The sequence below is a fragment of the Ictalurus punctatus genome, chromosome 6 (genome assembly GCF_001660625.3).
Source record: "Ictalurus punctatus breed USDA103 chromosome 6, Coco_2.0, whole genome shotgun sequence".
NCBI lineage: Eukaryota > Metazoa > Chordata > Actinopteri > Siluriformes > Ictaluridae > Ictalurus > Ictalurus punctatus.
The window spans coordinates 9,377,239-9,402,732 of record NC_030421.2 but is presented as its reverse complement, the minus strand read 5'-3'; the positions used below and the strand labels follow the sequence as shown (position 1 = coordinate 9,402,732).

The 25,494-nt window shown below is 41.8% G+C and overlaps 1 protein-coding gene across 3 annotated transcripts; it reads left to right on the top strand.

The window, feature by feature from the left end:
* Nucleotides 1-1,077: 1,077 nt before the first annotated feature.
* asb18 (ankyrin repeat and SOCS box containing 18) lies at nucleotides 1,078-11,653 on the top strand. Of its 3 annotated transcripts, none has more exons than XM_017462001.3 (5): nucleotides 1,078-1,401; nucleotides 9,288-9,555; nucleotides 10,106-10,619; nucleotides 10,790-10,903; nucleotides 10,997-11,653. In XM_017462001.3, exons 1-5 carry the CDS (start codon nucleotides 1,197-1,199, stop codon nucleotides 11,180-11,182), a joined length of 1,287 nt encoding a protein of 428 aa, XP_017317490.1. In that variant the 5' UTR covers nucleotides 1,078-1,196; the 3' UTR covers nucleotides 11,183-11,653. The 3 variants fall into 3 exon arrangements, with proteins under 3 accessions (XP_017317490.1, XP_017317491.1, XP_017317489.1); XM_017462002.3 differs by lacking the exon at nucleotides 1,078-1,401 and adding an exon at nucleotides 6,882-7,209 and having other exon boundaries at nucleotides 11,120-11,653; XM_017462000.3 differs by lacking the exon at nucleotides 1,078-1,401 and adding an exon at nucleotides 6,882-7,209.
* Nucleotides 11,654-25,494: the final 13,841 nt, after the last annotated feature.

The following is a 25,494-nucleotide window of genomic DNA, read 5'->3' as shown; positions in this document are numbered from 1 at the left end:
CATTAGTTTGACTTTGGCATTTACTAATCGCTCTCTCTCGCTCTCGCTGTGTGTGTGTTTGTTCTTTTTTTTTCTCCTCTCTTCCAGACAACTCGGATTCAGACGAGGCCTCTGCTCTCTGAACACACACGCGGCGGCGTTGCCTGATGGCAAGAGAAAGCCCTCATGCTTCCGGGAAGCTCCGACACGACCCCGGAAGAACTCTGCAACACCAGCCTCACACACACACACACACACACCTCCTCAACCCTAAAAGAAAAAGGAAAAAAAATAAAAGCAAACTTCCCTGACCACCTGACAAACGGCCTCCTGTATGTCTGTGCTCCACACCTCACGGGCTATTTCCCTACAAAGCACTATGGGGTTTTTTTGGTTGTTCTCAATAAAGACATGAAAGATCTGATTTTTTTTGTGTTATTATTTTAGACACATTATATTTGTCAATTCGCTTGACTTAGATGAAGATCAGATCACATTTTATGACAACTTTATGCAGAAAACCATGAAATTCCAAAAGGTTCACATACATTTTCTTGCCATTGTAATGTGACCAGACATTGTGTTAGTCACTAGCTGTGATGCTAAATTTGCACTCAAATTAGTAGTGTGGAAATGATGAGTTTATTGTCAACTGTATTTAAGTGTAGTATAGTTTTCTGTTTACAGAAGGGCTGCTGGGGCACGTCTATAAAATGACTGCCATGTAAACAGACAAGCGATGCACAGTTGTCCAGGTTTTTACCCTGTTCTACATATTTTCTAGGTTATTTGTTCTACAACAAAATAAAATAAAATGATGTATTGTGCTTACAGTATATGTATGAGCAAAGGCATTTGTAATCCTGTTTATCAAAACTGTTCTTGGAACACATGCTTCAAGTAAATTCACTACAACTAAGCAATTCTGAGTACAACAGTGGTGCCATGACTTGTGAAAAGTGAATTATTAGGCAAAGGTAAAGATTGTATATGCATCTAGAGCATTTATAATCAGCACATTGCAGCACTTGTGTAGTCTAAACTAGACCAGTGATATTTTAAGACATCCTCTCAGCTGACAGTCCGCTCACTCTATTCTTAGCTGCATGTCTAGAGAATGAAAACAAACCTTCACAATGTTAAGAACCATTTCACTTTTATTAGGTAATTAATAATGTTTAAGTATTAAAGGTACTATAAAGTATAGCTGTAAAATAATGTCTTCAGCAACACAGGTGGATTACCCACTTCACTCAGAAATTGTACAAACAATAAAAGATGCCCAGGACAAGAAGGACTTCAAATGTGTGGAAAGCCTCCTCAGAGATCTGACCAAAGAAAACCCAGATGCTGTTATTGAGTTGTCCAATGATGACTGGATGAAAGACCCCGTTGTTCAGCTTCCACCAGCTGTGTTGGTGGGTGAGTAGTAGAATACCATTGCCACACAATTTTGAAATATTATTTAAAACAAATTAAGTAAATGTTCAATATCTTGAATATTTAATATTCAATATTCTGCACTGTTTAAATGTAAGCAAATTTGTGATATTGACCATATTAACTGTGTTGTACAAAATGTGAGATTTTCCCTGCGTCTTATCCATTTCATTAAAGCATGTGTTCAGACAAGACTCCAATGGATTTGATATAACATGAATCATCAGGTTTTACAAACTAGTGGAGTCCAAACCAACTCAAATGCGCTGCCATTACAGTAAAAAGGGGAAATACTAAATACTGACATTCTGAAAATTATGTAAATATTTCAAAATCAGTGTACTGCTGATAATATAATTAATATATTAGCTGTAGTAGTTTTTTGTTGGTTTGTTTTTTATTACAACCATCTTTACAGCACTCAGTCTCCAGTTATATAGAGGAGACTGAAGATTTCCCCAGTACTCTTTTTCTCTCACTAGCTTGTGTTGTGGTGCAGTGCTTTTTCAAATGTCTAATGTGTAAATTAGTCAAGTTATTATGCAAATTATGCCAGTAAAGTCTGTGATTCTGTATACATTACTTATTGTTGGAGGCATACAAATGTGATAAATCTGTCGGAATAAATATAAGTGTTGGTTTTACCAGGTGGGGGGTATGTTTTTTTGGACAATGTAGATGATGTGGCTTAGTAAGGCCATTATCAGCCAGTCCTAAAGAGACCAATTAAGATTACTCTTCTTCTAAAATTCAATTTTACTCAAAAGTTCTCTTTTAATGGCATTTGGTTGCAGGGCTAGCTAGGTTGCCCTTGCATTTTGTTTGATTGGTATAGCTAACCTTTTGTTTTTCACTGGTGAGGGCCAACTAGAGGGCAGGCATGAGAGCAAACATCATTGCATTTGTGTTGGGCCTCATCCATGTCTAACAGACGACCATTAACTGTAATGTACATACATCCCATGTATAAAGCAGAGACTGGCATGGACACCAGAGAAACATCTGGTATGCCTCTAATAAATATGTGGATGAGAGATCCAGAGGCTCCGAATTCTCCACAGATTCAGTGAGGCCCAGCTGCCTGTCCATCTCCAGTGTGATGCTGTTTCCTGTCAGTCACTTTCACTGAACATGCAGCCTAGGTAAAGAGAGTGAGTGTTTCTCTTCATGTTCAATACTACTCAGGTCATGCCCGAGGTTCTTGACCTGCTTGCCATCAGAGTATCAATGGAAACTCACGGGTGTTTTGACACTGCTCCTTACACACATACATCCACATCATCAAAGGTCTTGGTCTATTTGTTTTTTTGTAGACATACTCAAAGTCACAAAGGCACTTGTAGCACCCTGTCAGGTTCCTGTGCTGTGCAGTGCTACACACACTAGGAACATCTATACACTCATCAACATCCAGATAGCAGTGGTGTCCCGACAGCCTGTAACCATCATGAAAGGAACAGTGGTAACTTCCCACCAAATTATCCTAAATTATTATAGAAATTCTCTCGGATATTTATATGGGTACAAAGTTTGGTGCCAAAAGATGCAAAGGGGCCATGTTTTAAGTTGTTTAACAAATCTAGATGTAAATATTAGGAAATGAAAGCTGAAATTCTGATCTATCATCCCAGATTCATCTTTTGATCTCAAACACAGATGTCTTGGTCTTGCTGTTCCAAAATGTTTGGAGGGGACAGTGTATATATATATATTCTTGGCTGGACTACTGGCTACTAACTAACAACTACTGTTGGCTTCAGATAGTTTGAGTAATGGGACATTTAGAATTTGAAGGATGTTTGAAGCATGTTTCAGTTAAAATATTAAAAATTTACCATTTTGCTACGGATGACTGCATGTTTCAAAACATGTATTGGCTGACCTGGCAGTGAGCTGCAATATTGTAAAAGAAAATAAAAAATGCTGATTTCATGAAAACAATCATTAAAATTCAAAGTTCACATATCAAACTTATTTTCAGCAAAGCCAGTGTAGTGTGTATTAATGATGGGATTTGTATTTGAATGTAACTTGCGTATAGAGTATCGAATATACTGTAGTGTATCTAAGTCTTTGTAGTAAACATCTACCTTAACACATTTTTCATCAGTAAGATTTTTTGCTTCAGTGTAATATGTAATGTAATGAATTAGATTAATTATTATTTATTTTTTTATATATGGCATATGTGGTTACGATGAATACATCCACTTCAGCCAAATATTGCCAATATTGTCCATGTTGTAATATTTGATCTTCATCTGTAGTGCATTACACATACTTAACCGTCCTGTTATGTTGGGGAAAAAAGTTACATCCATTGTGTTATGGGTCAAAATGATTACCACAGTTTAAAATACACACAAAAACAGCAAAGAACAGCTTAAAGTTTTATTTGTGTAGCGCTTTTAACAATGGACATTGTCCAAAAGCAGCTTTACAGAAATCAGGTTATAGATTTTAAATGTATGAATTTGTCCCTAATGAGCAAGGAAGGTGAAGGTGGCAAGGAAAAACTCCCTGAGACGATATAAGGAAGAAACCTTGAAAGGAAGCAGACTCAAAAGGGAACCCATTCTCATCTGGGTAACAACGGATAGTGTGATTATAAATAAGTAAATCCCTTCTATAAATGTGGTAATACTCCCTAGTCAAATAGTGCAGTTGTGTAACCAGGAAAATTCTTTACAGTTTTTGCATGAAGTCTGTTGTGTAACAGTGGAACTTATCCACTGTTCACGGATGGAGACTTGAGTGCAAAACTGTTTGTGGTAATTGTAGTCCTAAATCTATTGTAGTCCTAGCCATCATAGCATAACTGTTCATATGAATTGAGGTCCAAAGCCATCTTTATGGTTTTTAAGTAGTACCATCCTCAGTAATCTCGATGATCTTTAGGCTGCACTATGCGGGGCCATCATCATCAGCATGTAATTTCCAACTGATGAGGATTCCCAGCAGAAGTAAGCATCAGGATGGATCAGGCAGGTCCGCAGAGCAGAAGGGGTCAGGATCACTGCTAGGTCAGGAGTATCATGTGTAGCTTGACAGAAAGAGAGAGAGCAGAGATTATTAGGTATGCTTATTGTACCATAATGGTTAAGGACAATGTACTTTGCGTGAGTGCAAGCAAGGACTTCGGCAAGACTGGCTATGACAGCATAACTGAAAGGGAGAGCCAGAAAGTAACACAGACATGAGGGCTCCCTGAGACATAAGGCAGCCAGCCACTCCACTATCAACAAACCTGGGTGAAGGTGTGAAATTGGGGGGACGACAGCATCCAAACATCCCAGTTCACTACAACACTATGCCTGTGAACCCTCTAGATCTGCTCCTTTACCTAAGAAAAAAACTATTCACAAAAACCTTGACTAAACAAATATGTTTTTAGCCTGGAGTCCCGAACACGAAAGCTGTTCCATAACTGTGGGGCTTTGTAAGAAAAAGCTCTTCCCCTGCTGTAACCTACATTATTCAAGGTACCAACAAATAGCCTGCACCTTATGATTGAAAAAGGCGTGGCAGATCATAAAAGACCAAAATTTTGCCCATGTACTGTGGCGCGAGACCATTCAGTGCTTTATAGGTCAATAGTAGTATTTTATAATCAATGCAAAATTTTACTGGGAGCCAGGGCAGCGTGAATAAGATGGGGTGATGTGGTCATATCTTCTGGTTCTAGTAAGGACTCTTGCAGCTGCATTCTGGACTAACTGGAGTTTGTGCACCTACTTAATGCACCTACTTAAACATCCAGATAGTAATGCATTACAGTAATCCAACCTAGATTGACAGCTAGCAGCTTAGGAAATGAAAGATGAAATTCTGATAATCATCTTTTGATCTCAAAACCAAATGTCTTCAGTGCATAGCAAAAAACAACAACAAAAGAATTGGCCTTGCCATTGTAATACTTTCAGTGGGGAGTATTGTGACATAAAATCCCAATTAAGTCCGTTTCAGTTTCAGGATGTAACACTACAAAATGTGGAAAAGTTCATGGGTGTGATTACATAAACAAACATGTTCGTGCAGTGGAATCACAGTTAGTACTTTTTTTTCAGTCATGGTACTGAAACAACACTGGTTAAAGTCGTAAATAACCTCTTGCTGGCTTCTGATCAGGGTTGTGTCCCCCTGTTCATGCTACGTGATCTCAAAGCAGCTTTTGATACCATAGATCACAATATTCTTCTAGACAGACTAGACAATTTCTATACTGATTGATGCACACTGTGTTGCATCAAAGCCAAATGATGGACACCAGCTCAACATAGTTGAGGAATGTGTAAAGGATATTAGACATTGGATGCTGAGTAACTTCCACATCCTACTTGATTCCAATAAGACAGAAGTAAACTATATGGCCAAAAGAATGTGGACACCTGACTATAACCCCCACATGTGGGCCTTCCCCAAACTTTTGCCCCTGAAAAAGTGAGGTCCATAAAGACATGGTTTGCCAAGGGTGGCTTGGGAGCACTCAAGTTGCCTGCACAGAGTACTGACCCCAAACTCCACTGAACACATTTGGGATGAACTGGAATCCTGCTTGAGTGACATCAATGCCTGACCTCATTAATGTTCTTGTGGCTCAATGGGCAAATCCCCACAGCCACACTCCAAAATCTAGTGGAAAGCCTTCCCAGAAAAGTGGACGCTATTATAACAGGGGACTAAATCTGGAATGGCTTGTTCAAAATACACAAAAAGTGGCCATATAGTGTATTTAAGGTACCATACTATGCCTGGAATATACCATTAATAGATGGTTCAGATTTACTGTCACGCCTGTATTTTAGTGCCAAAATGTTCATAGTGGCAAAGGGAACACTGCTGTTCATTACAGGATATGATGATGCAGTCACTGCAAGAAAGGTCTCGACTGTTTAATTGGCAATATAAAAATTTCTGGATAAAAATAGAATATGACCATTTTTATGACCCTGTCCATTAGTGTCATGGGTAATGAGTTACTGTAATTGAACCTCTGTGTAAAACAAAACATTTGTTTATAATTTTACTTATGCATAGCAATTAGAAGTCAAATATTGGCTTTCACTTTCCACTGGAATGTGATTTTGACTATTTTGGGGGCTCTTAAATGAGGGGTCAGAATGTTGCATATGTGCCAGGATCACAGTCCAGATTCCTCAACAGCTGTCTGGCCAATCTGATTGGAGGACATTTCTGTCCCACTGGTATTTTTTTCACATGTGTGTTACTATTTCTAGAGCAATGCAGGGGTGATATCAGCACCAATGCACTCCACTTAACCTTTCATCTTTATAACTATGCCCTGCCCATTTTTATATTGTTTCCAATACAAAGCACTGAATGGTAAAAATGATTGTCCATGTCTGTCACTGGAATTGTTTGACCTTCCTACAGTCACGTCATGTGAACTAAAAATACACAATGTAGGACAACAATGGGAATATAAATAGCCATGTAGACAACCAGGTACCAATCACACAGACTGAAAAGCTTTCTCTTTAGTGATTATGATCTCACAGGATGGAAAGACGAACATTATGGGTCATGTAGCTGCATCTACATGCCTCACAGACACAAAATGGTGTTCTTTAAATCGTATAAAGGCTAAAAGTAACAAAGAGAAGAGAAGCAGCAAGCAGCCAGGGATGGACTTTCTGTGTCCCCCCGTGCTGGTCGACATGCTCAGTCACCACTGGAGGGACATACAGGATGGCTTCTCTGACCCTGCTGAGCTCAATAAGATTCTAGTGTTCCAAAGTGATGAGCTGAGGTGGACTGCACAGAAACGTGGTGAGTTTGAGCTGGATGAAGAAGACAAGAAGAAGAAGATGATTATTGATGAAGATGATGATGATGATGATGATGATAATCAAAATTATACATTTAATTTTAAATAAAGATAAATAAATAATGAACAATAATAAAATTAGAAAAGAAAATGTAGCAAAAAAGAATATAACTGTATTGTTTATATAACTATTAGATGAAATGTATAGCAAACTAAAATTTAGAAGGCACACTATGACAGAATGCATTGGGTGGGTGGAAAAGCAAGGTGGAAAAGAATATAACTGTATTGTTTATATAACTATTAGATGAAATGTATAGCAAACTAAAATTTAGAAGGCACACTATGACAGAATGCATTGGGTGGGTGGAAAAGCAAGGTGGAAAAGATGGGTTTTTAGTTGGAAAACAGGTACAGGTGTGGAGCAAGACTGTTGAACAGTTTTGGGGCAGCGACATTAAAAGCCCTATCTCCTATGGTGCAAGCAGTATACAGTCACTGGATATGAGCAGATAAGTATCTGATGATCTGAGAGTGCATGTAGGCAAGTATGAAAAAAGGAGGAAGGAAGAGGCCAAGAATTAGGCTGGGGGCAAGGCTTCAAGACAAGAAGTAGTATTTTATTCTGTATACAGAAACAACCAGGGAGCCAGTGTAACGTTTGAAGTGTGGGGGTGATGTGTTCCTGTGGTCTGGTTTAATCAAGACTGGATTTGACATTGAAGCAAAATGTAATGACAATGTGATAATATGTGAAAGCATTACTGGTTCAAAGATTAACTATGGAATCGAAGATAAAGGAAACCATTAAGTATGCAGTATTAAAGTCATAAGTTAAAAACATACTTAAATTTACTTTTCCACATCATAGTCAATCTAACTGTGTACCTAATGCAAACTTTCATTTCTTTTTATTAGGTAAAAAATCAAATAGCATAGCATCTATAATAGATCTTGTGCAAAAATTAATGCAAATTGAACTGCCATAATTATTTGGTAACAAATCACCTGTGAAGAAAGCACTCCAAATGCATACATGGTACATGATCCCAAAAAATCCACTTCTTTTGTCATGATTATGTGATTATTTTTGCACATATTATAAAACAGGGTCATATTTCAACACTGCTGCATAATTCAGCTCAGATTAGCCGAATCATTCATTGTTGTGCAGTGCCTGTGGAACTAAATACACTAGCAGTTGGTTATTCCAAAAATGTAATAAATAAAATGTTTAAAAAAAAATTAATCATTTTTCTTACGGTCCAAAAAAAGGACACTAATTTCATAAGCAGGGGTCTCTTGGAATATATACACTAGATGGTAGTGTACACATAAAGTGTGGAATAGTAATTTACCATTAACCTCTGATCCACACCTTGTCAAGTATGAGGCAGAGAGCTGGATGCAGGGTGTGTTTTGAAGGTCAAATCAGGCATAGGGTCGGGAGATCTTCAAACAGACTAAACTAGACTAGACTAAGCAATACTTTACTAGAACATGCTATGGGTCAAAGCACATGAATAACAGCGATCAAATGCTTGGAACCACACATGCAAGTTTGCTTGGATGATTGTTCATAATTTATACATAAAATATTTAGTTGTTGAAATTTTCGCTGTCTGATTTAGATGCTGCCTCCTTTGTGCTTTTCAACTGAAATGGATGATACTCTTAAATAATGAATAGTGCTGAATTTATGTATGTAATATTGGCCTTGAATGGCATTCCATAATTTTGGAGTGAAATTTGTTTTGGGCTGAAATTACAGTGTGACATGCTGTGGCTACATCAAACAGTCAGACAGTAGTGCTGGACTTAATACTGATCCTCAAGTTGACAACCAATTTGCAAACACATGAGAGGCATGAGCTTACCTGCATACCTGCATACCTACATACAATTCATGCTTACCTGCATGAATTGTATGTAGTGGACACTTAATTTGAGATAATAAACTGTAAAGCCATCTGTTGAACAGTGATAACAAGTTCTGCACATAAATTACAATAGCATGAATTACAATAGCATTTAACTGATAATTAATGAACTGACAGAAAATAATTACACCCCATTATAGGCCTCTGGTCTTTGGAATACAAGCGGGAGCTGACGAGTCCACTGTGCATTGCTGCAGCACAGGGTTTTACTGACTGCCTACTGTACCTGCTTGAGAATGGAGCACATCCTAATCTCAGTGCAGGAGGAAAGGCGGCACTTCATGAGGCATGCACAAATGAAAACACTAAATGTGCAGAGCTACTCCTAGAGCATGGAGCCAATCCCAATCAGCTGACAGAGGACGGACTGGCACCTTTACATATGTGCAGGACACCCCAATCACTCCGGTAGGAGTTCATTAACTTCTAAGCATTCAAAAAAATTATTTCAATTAATCTGTTATGTGTTTTTCTGTTATGGCCCATTGTATGTGCATTTACTGTAGTTCCACACTTAAAACACAACATACTGGAAAAGTGAATTTTGTTATACTTCCATAAAACACAAAAAACACAAACACAAAAAAATTTGGCAAATGCAGAGTGATCTAGATCAATGTGGTATACTGTTGTACAGCGTTCTGATGCAGAGTTTCTTTACACCTTTGCAGTTTTTCACAAGTATTTATTGGCAATTCAATTTGCATGAATTTTTGCACAAGATTTGTTGTAGATGCTGTGCTATTTTACTTAAATGTACAGAGTACTCTGTTCCAATGACTTCAGGTAGAGAAAGAAAAGCATGCGTCTAAAATGTCATAAAAAATGTCCCTATTTTGGTGAATACATGACTGCATTCATTTTAGCCCAGAAGAGACACTATATTTGTAATTGTTACACAGTACAACATACTGGAAATACTTACTGACCTTGATCAAACTGATATAATCTAAAACAGCTGTGCCAAGGCCCTGGTGCGTCATGGCGCTAATGTAAACCTTCCTACTGAGGAAGAAGAGGACACTCCATTACTTGTGGCTGCAAGGCATGGCCTGCCATACCATGCCCAGCTATTCCTGCGATATGGAGCAAACATCAACCACACCAGCAGCTCAGGAGAAACAGCATTAGGTGCTGCATGTTTGGAAGCTCAGCAAATGCCGGAAGAAGATCAGGATGAGGGACACCTTCAAGTCTGCAGTCTTCTTTTGAGTTATGGTGCTAACGTGAATCAAGCTGACAATGAACATCGCACTCCTCTTCATAAGGCTGCCCGCAATGTCCAGATCAGCTTGGTGCAGCTTCTTTTGAATCATGGGGCAGATATCAATGCCATCGATTACAATGGTTGCTCACCACTGTCAAACGTGCTCCAAAACGCTATATTACGTCAGAAATGGCAGCCAGACATTGTGGTTCAGACCCTGTTAAACCATGGAGCCATTAAAGTATGGCCACAGGCATTGCTGAAGGTTGGTAACCTGTAATTGAAATGGTATTTAATAGTTGTTTCTGTATTTGCTTCATTTGTGAACAAAGACTCTCATCTTACCTCAAACGTTAAAAAAAATATTCACTATAATATTTAAAATATAATTAACCTTAGACATGCTTTATTTATGTGTTTATCTTGGTTTTAAAGGTATTAACAGCCTGTGCAGCTGCTCCAAAAACTGTGGAAATTATGTTCAACTCCTACACGCTTGTACCTGTAACATATAAATGGGCTGAAGCTATTCCTGAAGACATTTTCAAAGTAGGTACTTTAGAGAATTCGAAAACTCTTCAGTATGCATTATGGAGTTGATTGTGCCACATAAAAGTAAAACACGTTTATGAATTTCTCTAGCTTTACAGGTCATTCTATGACTCTCTTTTTGCACTGGAATACAAACCTCGCTGCCTGCAGCACCTGTGTAGATCTGCACTAAGAAAGCACTTTGGGAAATACTGTTACTTATTTATCCCCCAGCTTCCTGTCCCAAAGATGCTACAAGACTATCTCCTATTGAAACCTGAAGGCTACATCAACTAGAAGAGTGGAGGTTAACACAGTATTTAAAAAAAAAAAAAAAAAACATTCACTGATACTGAAATTGATATGAAATTGCATTTTTATTGTAAAACTGTTACACCATGACTTTACTTTAATCTGCCAACTGAGAATGTATGCTTGTTATGATTATTTTGCTTTTTTACTATGTGTACTTAACAAAACAAACAGTTTGTTTTTATAGTGGACTTGTGGTGTCATTTAATCACTTGTATGCATAAGGTTGTGCTCATTTTTAAGATTGTGCTGATGTGTTGAAAGATATCTTTTTAGAGCTTCATATTGTTTACTGCTAAACAGAGTTCTGTTTTGATAAATAAAACTATTTGAGATTTTCCTCTAACACTGCATGTCATTTGTAAAAAGCAGTATGAGATTCTGAAAATGAGCTTAAAGTAGAGGTTAGCACTTAAAATATCTTAAAGGTGCCATAAAATAAAAATCCTGACATCTTTTTTTTAGTGAATGTACTTTTTTCACATTTATTTATTAGGTACATCAGTCAGTAATTGTACATCTACAAAATACACTAGATGTACCAGATAATATGGCTAGAGTTTCTGATGAAAACTACAATGAAAGCAATATTCCAGTGGGTTTTCCCCCTCAAGTCTATCCACCACACAGCTTAGGTGTGATTATCACAGACAACAATTTTGTCATGTTTACCCATAATGAGAAAAGAATGGAAAATTGTTGGGACAATTGGTATGACTGTGTAAGTGATAACTTCAATGATAAGTGAATTTTGAGTAAACTGTAAAATGTATGTGAAAATGCAAGTGCTTTGGCTATAGCCAGGGACTTTGTAATATAATATTTCACAATTAATTTATGTATTTCTTCCTTTGCCTGCACAGAAATAAACCAAACTGCTACAGTCAGTGAATAAATGTATGGTTCACTGGGTATGTAACAGATTTATCTTAGATGAATTTTTACAACTATTACTGATATACAGGATATTTTACAGTGTGGTCACCTTTACTAACAAAACTGTTCACCCCAAGTGTGTTCATGCTGATAGTACATACATACACATACAAATTATACACACACACAGAGAGAAAGATGACAATATTGGAAGTGTCTTGTAGAAGACATGCTCAAAATTCATGTTGTGGGCCGGATTAAAACCTTTACTAGGTCAGTCTTGGGTTTTGTGCTGTATTTTGACACCCTTGTTCTTAATGTTGAGAGGTGAAAATGTTGTTGGAGTTAAGGGAACAGTTTTTTTCATGACTCAAGTCTGATCTTAATGATCGTTATCAGTTTTTAAATATTAATGGTGACTTCTCTATGCATACAAAAGTTTGGTATTCCACAAGGCTCTGTCCGAGGCCACTGCTTCTTTCTCCCTCTAGGAGGATTTATTTGAAACACAGTATTAGCTTCCACTGCTATGATGATGACACTATTATATGCTTCATCAAAACCTGATGAGAGACACCAGCTTACAGTGAGGGGAAAAAGTAGTTGATCCCCTGCTGATTTTGTACGTTTGCCCACTGACAAAGAAATGATCAGTGTATAATTTTAATGGTAGATTTGTTTGAACAGTGAGAGACAGAATAACAACAAGAAAATCCTGAAAAACGCATGTCAAAAATGTTATAAACTGATTTGCATTTTAATGAGGGAAATATGTATTTGACCCCTCTGCAAAACATGACTTAGTACCCCCTCTCAATCAGAAAGATTTCTGGCTCCCAGGTGTCTTTTATACAGATAACGAGCTGAGATTAGGAGCACACTCTTAAAGGGAGTGCTCCTAATCTCAGCTCGTTACCTGTATAAAAGACACCTGTCCACAGAAGCAATCAATCAATCAGATCTTGCATAGAGCCTGGGGCTCTATGCAAGATCTCACCTCGTGGAGTTGCAATGATCATGAGAACAGTGAGGAATCAGCCCAGAACTACACGGGAGGATCTTGTCAATGATCTCAAGGCAGCTGGGACCATAGTCACCAAGAAAACAATTGGTAACACACTATGCCGTGAAGGACTGAAATCCTGCAGCGCCCGCAAGGTCCCCCTGCTCAAGAAACCACATATACATGCCCGTCTGAAGTTTGCCAATGAACATCTGAATGATTCAGAGGACAACTGGGTGAAAGTGTTGTGGACAGATGAGACCAAAATGGAGCTCTTTGGCATCAACTCAACTCGCCGTGTTTGGAGGAGGAGGAATTCTGCCTATGACCCTAAGAACACCATCCCCACCATCAAACATGGAGGTGGAAACATTATGCTTTGGGGGTGTTTTTCTGCTAAGGGGACAGGACAACTTCACCGCATCAAAGGGACGATGGACGGGGCCATGTACCATCAAATCTTGGGTGAGAACCTCCTTCCCTCAGCCAGGGCATTGAAAATGGGTCGTGGATGGGTATTCCAGCATGACAATGACCCAAAACACATGGCCAAGGCAACAAAGGAGTGGCTCAAGGAGAAGCACATTAAGGTCCTGGAGTGGCCTAGCCAGTCTAAAGACCTTAATCCAATAGAAAATCTGTGGAAAGAGCTGAAGGTTCGAGTTGCCAAACGTCAGCCTCGAAACCTTAATGACTTGGAGAAGATCTGCAAAGAGGAGTGGGACAAAATCCCTCCTGAGATGTGTGCAAACCTGGTGGCCAACAACAAGAAACGTCTGACCTCTGTGATTGCCAACAAGGGTTTTGCCACCAAGTACTAAGTCATGTTTTGCAGAGGGGTCAAATACATATTTCCCTCATTAAAATGCAAATCAATTTATAACATTTTTGACATGCGTTTTTCTGGATTTTTTTGTTGTTATTCTGTCTATCACTGTTCAAATAAATCTACCATTACAATTATAGAATGATCATTTCTTTGTCTGTGGGCAAACGTACAAAATCAGCAGGGGATCAAATACTTTTTTCCCTCACTGTAATAAAGTTGAGGAATGTGTAAAAGACATTATACACTGGTTTGCTGAGTAAGTTCTTCCTACTTAATTCCAACAAGGCAGAAGTAAACTATATGGCTAAAAGTATGTGGACACCTGACCGCATGAGGGCCTTCCCCAAATTTTTGACTCTGTAAACAATGCGGGGTCCACAAACTTTTGCCCCTGAAAACAAAGCAGAGACCTACACCACATTTAAACCACAGCTACACCACATTGACACAACCAGTTAAACCACAACTACACCACATTTACACAATAGTTACACCTCAGCTGTACCACATTTACACCACATGTACACCACATTTACACCACAGCTGCACCACAGTTACACCACATCTACACTAGAGTTACACCATAGCTACACCACATTTACACCACAGCTGCACCAGAGTTACACCACAGCTACACAACATTTGCACCACATGTACACCACATTTACACAATAGTTACACCACCGCTACACCACATTTACACCTCAGCTGTACCACATTTACACCACAGCTACACAAGTCACACCACAGCTACACCACATGTACACCACATTTACACCACAGCTACACCAGTTACACCACAGCTACACCACATTTATACCACAGCTACACCATAGTTACACCATAGCTACACCACATTTACACCACAGCTGCACCAGAGTTACACAACATTTGCACCACATGTACACATTTACACCACAGATGCATCAGAGGTGCACCACATTTACACCACAGCTACACCAGAGTTACACCATGGCTACACCACAGCTGCACCAGAGTTAAACCACAGCTACACCAGAGTTACACCATAGCTACACCACATTTACACCACAGCTGCACCAGAGTTACACCACGGCTACACCACATTTACACCTCAGCTACACCACATTTACACCACAGCTACACCAGAGTTACACCACAGCTACACCACATTTACACCACAGCTACACCAGAGTTACACCATAGCTACACCACATTTACACCACATCTGCACCAGAGTTACACCACAGCAACACCACATTTACACCACAGCTACAACACATTTACGCCACATTCACAACACAGCTACACCACAGCTACACCACATTTACACATTTACACAACAGTTACACCACAATTATGCCACAGCTACACCACATTTACACCTCAACTGCACCACATTCACACCATAGCTACACCACATTTACACCTCAGCTGCACCACATTCACACCACAGCTACACCACATTTAGACCTCAGCTACACCACATTTACACCACAGATGCACCACAGTTACACTACAGCTACACCAGAGTTACACCATAGCTGCAACACATTTACATCACAGCTGCACCAAATTGCACAACCACTACACATTTACCCAACAGTTACACTACCGCTACACCACATTTACACCTCAGCTACACCACATTTACACCACAGCTACACCAGAGTTACACCACAGCTACACCACATTTACACCACAGCTACACCAGAGTTACACCATAGCTACACCACATTTACACCACATCTGCACCAGAGTTACACCACAGCAACACCACATTTACACCACAGCTACAACACATTTACGCCACATTCACAACACAGCTACACCACAGCTACACCACATTTACACATTTACACAACAGTTACACCACAATTATGCCACAGCTACACCACATTTACACCTCAACTGCACCACATTCACACCATAGCTACACCACATTTACACCTCAGCTGCACCACATTCACACCACAGCTACACCACATTTAGACCTCAGCTACACCACATTTACACCACAGATGCACCACAGTTACACTACAGCTACACCAGAGTTACACCATAGCTGCAACACATTTACATCACAGCTGCACCAAATTGCACAACCACTACACATTTACCCAACAGTTACACTACCGCTACACCACATTTACACCTCAGCTGTACCACATGTACACCACAGCTACACCACAGCTACGCCACATTTATACATTTACACAACAGTTGCACCACAGTTATGCCACAGCTACACCACATTTACACCTCAGCTGCACCACATTCACACCACAGATACACCATAGTTACACCATAGCTACACGACATTTACACCACAGCTGCACCTGAGTTACACCACATTTGCACCGAATGTATACCACATTTGCACCAGAGGTGCACCACATTTACACCACAGCTACAGCACATTTACACCACAGCTACAGCACATTTACACAACAGCTACACCAGAGTTACACCATGGCTACACCACATTTACACCACAGCTGCACCAGAGTTACACCACAGCTACAACAGAGTTACACCATAGCTACACCACATTTACACCACAGCTACACCACATTTACACCACAGCTACACCAGAATTACACCACAGCTGCACCACATTTACACCACAGCTACACCACATTTACACAACAGTTGCACCACAGTTACGCCACAGCTATACCACATTTACACCTCAGCTGCACCACATTCACACCACAGCTACACGACATTTACACCTCAGTTGTACCACATTTACACCACATTTACAGCTCAGTTGCACCGCATTTACACCACAGCTACGCCACATTTACAGCTCAGCTGCACCACATTTACACCTCCGCTGCACCACATTTACACCTCCGCTGTACCATATTTACACCACAGCTACACCACATTTACACCACATTTACACCTCAGCTGCACCACATTTACACCACGTTTACACCACAGCTGCACCACATTTACACGACATTCACACCACAGCTACACCACAGCAACACCACATTTACGCCACATTCATGCAACAGCTGCACCACATTTACACCACATTTACACCACATTTACACCTCAGCTGCACCACATTTACACCTCAGCTGCACCACATTTACACAACATTTACACCTCAGCTGCACCACATTTACACCTCAGCTGCACCACATTTACACCACATTTACACCTCAGCTGCACCACATTTACACCACATTTACACCACATTTACAGCTCAGCTGCACCACATTTACACCACAGCTACACCGCATTTACACCTCAGCTGCACCACATTTACACCACATTTACAACACAGCTACACCACATTTACACCTCAGCTGCACCACATTTACACCACATTTACACCTCAACTGCACCACATTTACACCTCAGCTGCACCACATTTACAGCTCAGCTGCACCACATTTACAGCTCAGCTGCACCACATTTACACCTCCGCTGCACCACATTTACACCACAGCTGCAGCACACTTACACCTCAGCTGCACCACATTTACACCTCCGCTGTACCATATTTACACCACAACTACACCACATTTACACCACATTTACACCTCAGCTGCACCACATTTACACCACGTTTACACCACAGCTACACCACATTTACACCACATTCACACCACAGCTACACCACAGCAACACCACATTTACGCCACATTCACGCAACAGCTACACCACATTTACACCACATTTACACCACATTTACACCTCAGCTGCACCACATATACACCACATTTACACCTCAGCTGCACCACATTTACACCACATTTACATCTCAGCTGCACCACATTTACACCACATTTACACCACATTTACACCTCAGCTGCACCACATTTACACCACAGGTACACCACATTTACACCTCAGCTGCACCACATTTACACCACATTTACACCTCAGCTGCACCATTTTTACACCACATTTACACCACATTTACACCTCAGCTGCACCACATTTACACCTCAGCTGCACCACATTTACACCTCAGCTGCACCACATTTACACCCAGCTGCAGCACATTTACACCTCAGCTGTACCACATTTACACCACATTTATACCTCAGCTGCACCACATTTACACCTCAGCTGTACCACATTTACACCACGTTTACAGCTCAGCTGCACCACATTTACACCACAGCTACACCGCATTTACACCTCAGCTGCACCACATTTACACCACATTTACAACACAGCTGCACCACATTTACACCACAGCTGCACCACATTTACACCACATTTACACCTCACCTGCACCACATTTACACCTCAGCTGCACCACATTTACACCTTAGCTGCACCACATTTATAGCTCAGCTGCACCACATTTACACATTTACACCACATTTACACCTCAGCTGCACCACATTTACAGCACATTTACACCTCAGCTGCACCACTTTTACACCTCAGCTGCACCACATTTACACCACAGGTACACCACATTTACACCTCAGCTACACCACATTTACACCTCAGCTGAACCACATTTACCCCACATTTACACCTTAGCTGCCCCACATTTACACCACATTTACACCTCAGCTGCACCACATTTACACCACAGCTACACCAAATTTACACCTCAGCTGCACCACATTTACACCTCAGCTGCACCACATTTATACCTCCGCTGCACCACATTTACACCACAGCTGCACCACATTTACACCACATTTACACCTCAGCTGCACCACATTTACCCCACATTTACACCTCAGCTGCACCACATTTACACCTCAGCTGGACCACATTTACACCACATTTACACCTCAGCTGCACCACATTTACACAACAGGTACACCACATTTACACCTCAGCTGCACCACATTTACCGCTCAGCTGCACCACATTTACAGCTCAGCTGCACCACATTTACACCACAGCTACACCAAATTTACAGCTCAGCTGCACCACATTTACACCTCAGCTGCACATTTACACATTTACACCACATTTACACCTCAGCTGCACAACATTTGCACCACATTTACACCTCAGCTGCACCACATTTACACCTCAGCTGCACCACACTTACACCTCAGCTGCACCACATGTACACCTCAGCTGCACCACATTTACACCACAGCTACACCACATTTACATCTTAGCTGCACCACATTTACACCACAGCTATACCACATTTACACCTCAGCTGCACCACATTTACAGCTCAGCTGCACCACATTTACAGCTCAGCTGCACCACATTTACACCACAGCTACACCAAATTTACACCTCAGCTGCACCACATTTACACCTCAGCTGCACCACATTTACACCTCCGCTGCACCACATTTACACCACAGCTACACCACATTTACACCACAGCTGCACCACATTTACACTACATTTACACCTCAGCTGCACCACATTTACACCACATTTACACCTCAGCTGCACCACATTTACACCACATTTACACCTCAGGTACACCACATTTACATCTCAGCTGCACCACATTTGCACCACATTTACACCTCAGCTGCACCACACTTACACCTCAGCTACACCACATTTACACCACAGCTGCACCACATTTACACCACATTTACACCTCAGCTGCACCACATTTACACCACATTTACACCTCAGCTGCACCACATTTACACCACATTTACACCACAGGTACACCACATTTACACCTCAGCTGCACCACATTTGCACCACATTTACACCTCAGCTGCACCACACTTACACCTCAGCTGCACCACATTTACACCTCAGCTGCACCACATTTACACCACAGGTACACCACATTTACACCTCAGCTGCACCACATTTACACCACATTTACACCTCAGCTGCACCATTTTTACACCACATTTACACCACATTTACACCTCAGCTGCACCACATTTACACCTCAGCTGCACCACATTTACACCTCAGCTGCACCACATTTACACCCAGCTGCACCACATTTACACCTCAGCTGTACCACATTTACACCACATTTATACCTCAGCTGCACCACATTTACACCTCAGCTGTACCACATTTACACCACATTTACAGCTCAGCTGCACCACATTTACACCACAGCTACACCGCATTTACACCTCAGCTGCACCACATTTACACCACATTTACAACACAGCTGCACCACATTTACACCACAGCTGCACCACATTTACACCTCACCTGCACCACATTTACACCTCAGCTGCACCACATTTACACCTTAGCTGCACCACATTTATAGGTCAGCTGCACCACATTTACACATTTACACCACATTTACACCTCAGCTGCACCACATTTACAGCACATTTACACCTCAGCTGCACCACTTTTACACCTCAGCTGCACCACATTTACACCACAGGTACACCACATTTACACCTCAGCTACACCACATTTACACCTCAGCTGAACCACATTTACCCCACATTTACACCTCAGCTGCACCACATTTACACCACAGCTATACCACATTTACACCTCAGCTGCACCACATTTACCGCTCAGCTGCACCACATTTACAGCTCAGCTGCACCACATTTACACCACAGCTACACCAAATTTACAGCTCAGCTGCACCACATTTACACCTCAGCTGCACATTTACACATTTACACCACATTTACACCTCAGCTGCACCACATTTACACCTCAGCTGCACCACATTTACACCTCAGCGGCACCACATTTACACCTCAGCTGCACCACACTTACACCTCAGCTGCACCACATTTACACCTCAGCTGCACAACATTTACACCACAGCTACACCACATTTACATCTTAGCTGCACCACATTTACACCTCAGCTATACCACATTTACACCTCAGCTGCACCACATTTACAGCTCAGCTGCACCACATTTACAGCTCAACTGCACCACATTTACACCACAGCTACACCAAATTTACACCTCAGCTGCACCACATTTACACCTCAGCTGCACCACATTTATACCTCCGCTGCACCACATTTACACCACATTTACACCTCAGCTGCACCACATTTACACCACATTTACACCTCAGCTGCACCACATTTACACCACATTTACACCTCAGCTGCACCACATTTACACCACATTTACACCTCAGCTGTACCACATTTACACCACAGGTACACCACATTTACACCTCAGCTGCACCACATTTACCGCTCAGCTGCACCACATTTACAGCTCAGCTGCACCACATTTACACCACAGCTACACCAAATTTACAGCTCAGCTGCACCACATTTACACCTCAGCTGCACATTTACACATTTACACCACATTTACACCTCAGCTGCACAACATTTGCACCACATTTACACCTCAGCTGCACCACATTTACAACTCAGCTGCACCACATTTACACCACATTTACACCTCAGCTGCACCACATTTACACCACATTTACACCTCAGCTGCACCACATTTACACCACATTTACACCTCAGCTGCACCACATTTACACAACAGGTACACCACATTTACACCTCAGCTGCACCACATTTACCGCTCAGCTGCACCACATTTACAGCTCAGCTGCACCACATTTACACCACAGCTACACCAAATTTACAGCTCAGCTGCACCACATTTACACCTCAGCTGCACATTTACACATTTACACCACATTTACACCTCAGCTGCACAACATTTGCACCACATTTACACCTCAGCTGCACCACATTTACACCTCAGCTGCACCACACTTACACCTCAGCTGCACCACATTTACACCTCAGTTGCACCACATTTACACCACAGCTACACCACATTTACATCTTAGCTGCACCACATTTACACCACAGCTATACCACATTTACACCTCAGCTGCACCACATTTACAGCTCAGCTGCACCACATTTACAGCTCAGCTGCACCACATTTACACCACAGCTACACCAAATTTACACATCAGCTGCACCACATTTACACCTCAACTGCACCACATTTACACCTCCACTGCACCACATTTACACCACAGCTACACCACATTTACACCACAGCTGCACCACATTTACACCACATTTACACCTCAGCTGCACCACATTTACACCACATTTACACCTCAGCTGCACCACATTTACACCACATTTACACCTCAGGTACACCACATTTACACCTCAGCTGCACCACATTTGCACCACATTTACACCTCAGCTGCACCACACTTACACCTCAGCTACACCACATTTACACCACATTTACACCACATTTACACCTCAGCTGCACCACATATACACCACATTTACACCTCAGCTGCACCACATTTACACCACATTTACATCTCAGCTGCACCACATTTACACCACATTTACACCACATTTACACCTCAGCTGCACCACATTTACACCACAGGTACACCACATTTACACCTCAGCTGCACCACATTTACACCACATTTACACCTCAGCTGCACCATTTTTACACCACATTTACACCACATTTACACCTCAGCTGCACCACATTTACACCACAGGTACACCACATTTACACCTCAGCTGCACCACATTTACACCACATTTACACCTCAGCTGCACCATTTTTACACCACATTTACACCACATTTACACCTCAGCTGCACCACATTTACACCTCAGCTGCACCACATTTACACCTCAGCTGCACCACATTTACACCCAGCTGCACCACATTTACACCTCAGCTGTACCACATTTACACCACATTTATACCTCAGCTGCACCACATTTACACCTCAGCTGTACCACATTTACACCACATTTACAGCTCAGCTGCACCACATTTGCACCACAGCTACACCGCATTTACACCTCAGCTGCACCACATTTACACCACATTTACAACACAGCTGCACCACATTTACACCACAGCTGCACCACATTTACACCACATTTACACCTCACCTGCACCACATTTACACCTCAGCTGCACCACATTTACACCTTAGCTGCACCACATTTATAGCTCAGCTGCACCACATTTACACATTTACACCACATTTACACCTCAGCTGCACCACATTTACAGCACATTTACACCTCAGCTGCACCACATTTACACCTCAGCTGCACCACATTTACACCACAGGTACACCACATTTACACCTCAGCTACACCACATTTACACCTCAGCTGAACCACATTTACCCCACATTTACACCTCAGCTGCACCACATTTATACCTCCGCTGCACCACATTTACACCACATTTACACCACAGCTGCACCACATTTACACCACATTTAAACCTCAGCTGCACCACATTTACCCCACATTTACACCTCAGCTGCACCACATTTACACCTCAGCTGCACCACATTTACACCACATTTACACCTCAGCTGCACCACATTTACACAACAGGTACACCACATTTACACCTCAGCTGCACCACATTTACCGCTCAGCTGCACCACATTTACAGCTCAGCTGCACCACATTTACACCACAGCTACACCAAATTTACAGCTCAGCTGCACCACATTTACACCTCAGCTGCACATTTACACATTTACACCACATTTACAGCTCAGCTGCACAACATTTGCACCACATTTACACCTCAGCTGCACCACATTTACACCTCAGCTGCACCACACTTACACCTCAGCTGCACCACATGTACACCTCAGCTGCACCACATTTACAGCACAGCTACACCACATTTACATCTTAGCTGCACCACATTTACACCACAGCTATACCACATTTACACCTCAGCTGCACCACATTTACACCTCAGCTGCACCACATTTACACCTCCGCTGCACCACATTTACACCACAGCTACACCACATTTACACCACAGCTGCACCACATTTACACTACATTTACACCTCAGCTGCACCACATTTACACCACATTTACACCTCAGCTGCACCACATTTACACCACATTTACACCTCAGGTACACCACATTTACACCTCAGCTGCACCACATTTGCACCACATTTACACCTCAGCTGCACCACACTTACACCTCAGCTACACCACATTTACACCACAGCTGCACCACATTTACACCACATTTACACCTCAGCTGCACCACATTTACACCACATTTACACCTCAGCTGCACCACATTTACACCACATTTACACCACAGGTACACCACATTTACACCTCAGCTGCACCACATTTGCACCACATTTACACCTCAGCTGCACCACACTTACACCTCAGCTGCACCACATTTACACCTCAGCTGCACCACATTTACACCACAGGTACACCACATTTACACCTCAGCTGCACCACATTTACACCACATTTACACCTCAGCTGCACCATTTTTACACCACATTTACACCACATTTACACCTCAGCTGCACCACATTTACACCTCAGCTGCACCACATTTACACCTCAGCTGCACCACATTTACACCCAGCTGCACCACATTTACACCTCAGCTGTACCACATTTACACCACATTTATACCTCAGCTGCACCACATTTACACCTCAGCTGTACCACATTTACACCACATTTACACCTCAGGTACACCACATTTACACCTCAGCTGCACCACATTTGCACCACATTTACACCTCAGCTGCACCACACTTACACCTCAGCTACACCACATTTACACCACATTTACACCACATTTACACCTCAGCTGCACCACATATACACCACATTTACACCTCAGCTGCACCACATTTACACCACATTTACATCTCAGCTGCACCACATTTACACCACATTTACACCACATTTACACCTCAGCTGCACCACATTTACACCACAGGTACACCACATTTACACCTCAGCTGCACCACATTTACACCACATTTACACCTCAGCTGCACCATTTTTACACCACATTTACACCACATTTACACCTCAGCTGCACCACATTTACACCACAGGTACACCACATTTACACCTCAGCTGCACCACATTTACACCACATTTACACCTCAGCTGCACCATTTTTACACCACATTTACACCACATTTACACCTCAGCTGCACCACATTTACACCTCAGCTGCACCACATTTACACCTCAGCTGCACCACATTTACACCCAGCTGCACCACATTTACACCTCAGCTGTACCACATTTACACCACATTTATACCTCAGCTGCACCACATTTACACCTCAGCTGTACCACATTTACACCACATTTACAGCTCAGCTGCACCACATTTGCACCACAGCTACACCGCATTTACACCTCAGCTGCACCACATTTACACCACATTTACAACACAGCTGCACCACATTTACACCACAGCTGCACCACATTTACACCACATTTACACCTCACCTGCACCACATTTACACCTCAGCTGCACCACATTTACACCTTAGCTGCACCACATTTATAGCTCAGCTGCACCACATTTACACATTTACACCACATTTACACCTCAGCTGCACCACATTTACAGCACATTTACACCTCAGCTGCACCACATTTACACCTCAGCTGCACCACATTTACACCACAGGTACACCACATTTACACCTCAGCTACACCACATTTACACCTCAGCTGAACCACATTTACCCCACATTTACACCTCAGCTGCACCACATTTATACCTCCGCTGCACCACATTTACACCACATTTACACCACAGCTGCACCACATTTACACCACATTTAAACCTCAGCTGCACCACATTTACCCCACATTTACACCTCAGCTGCACC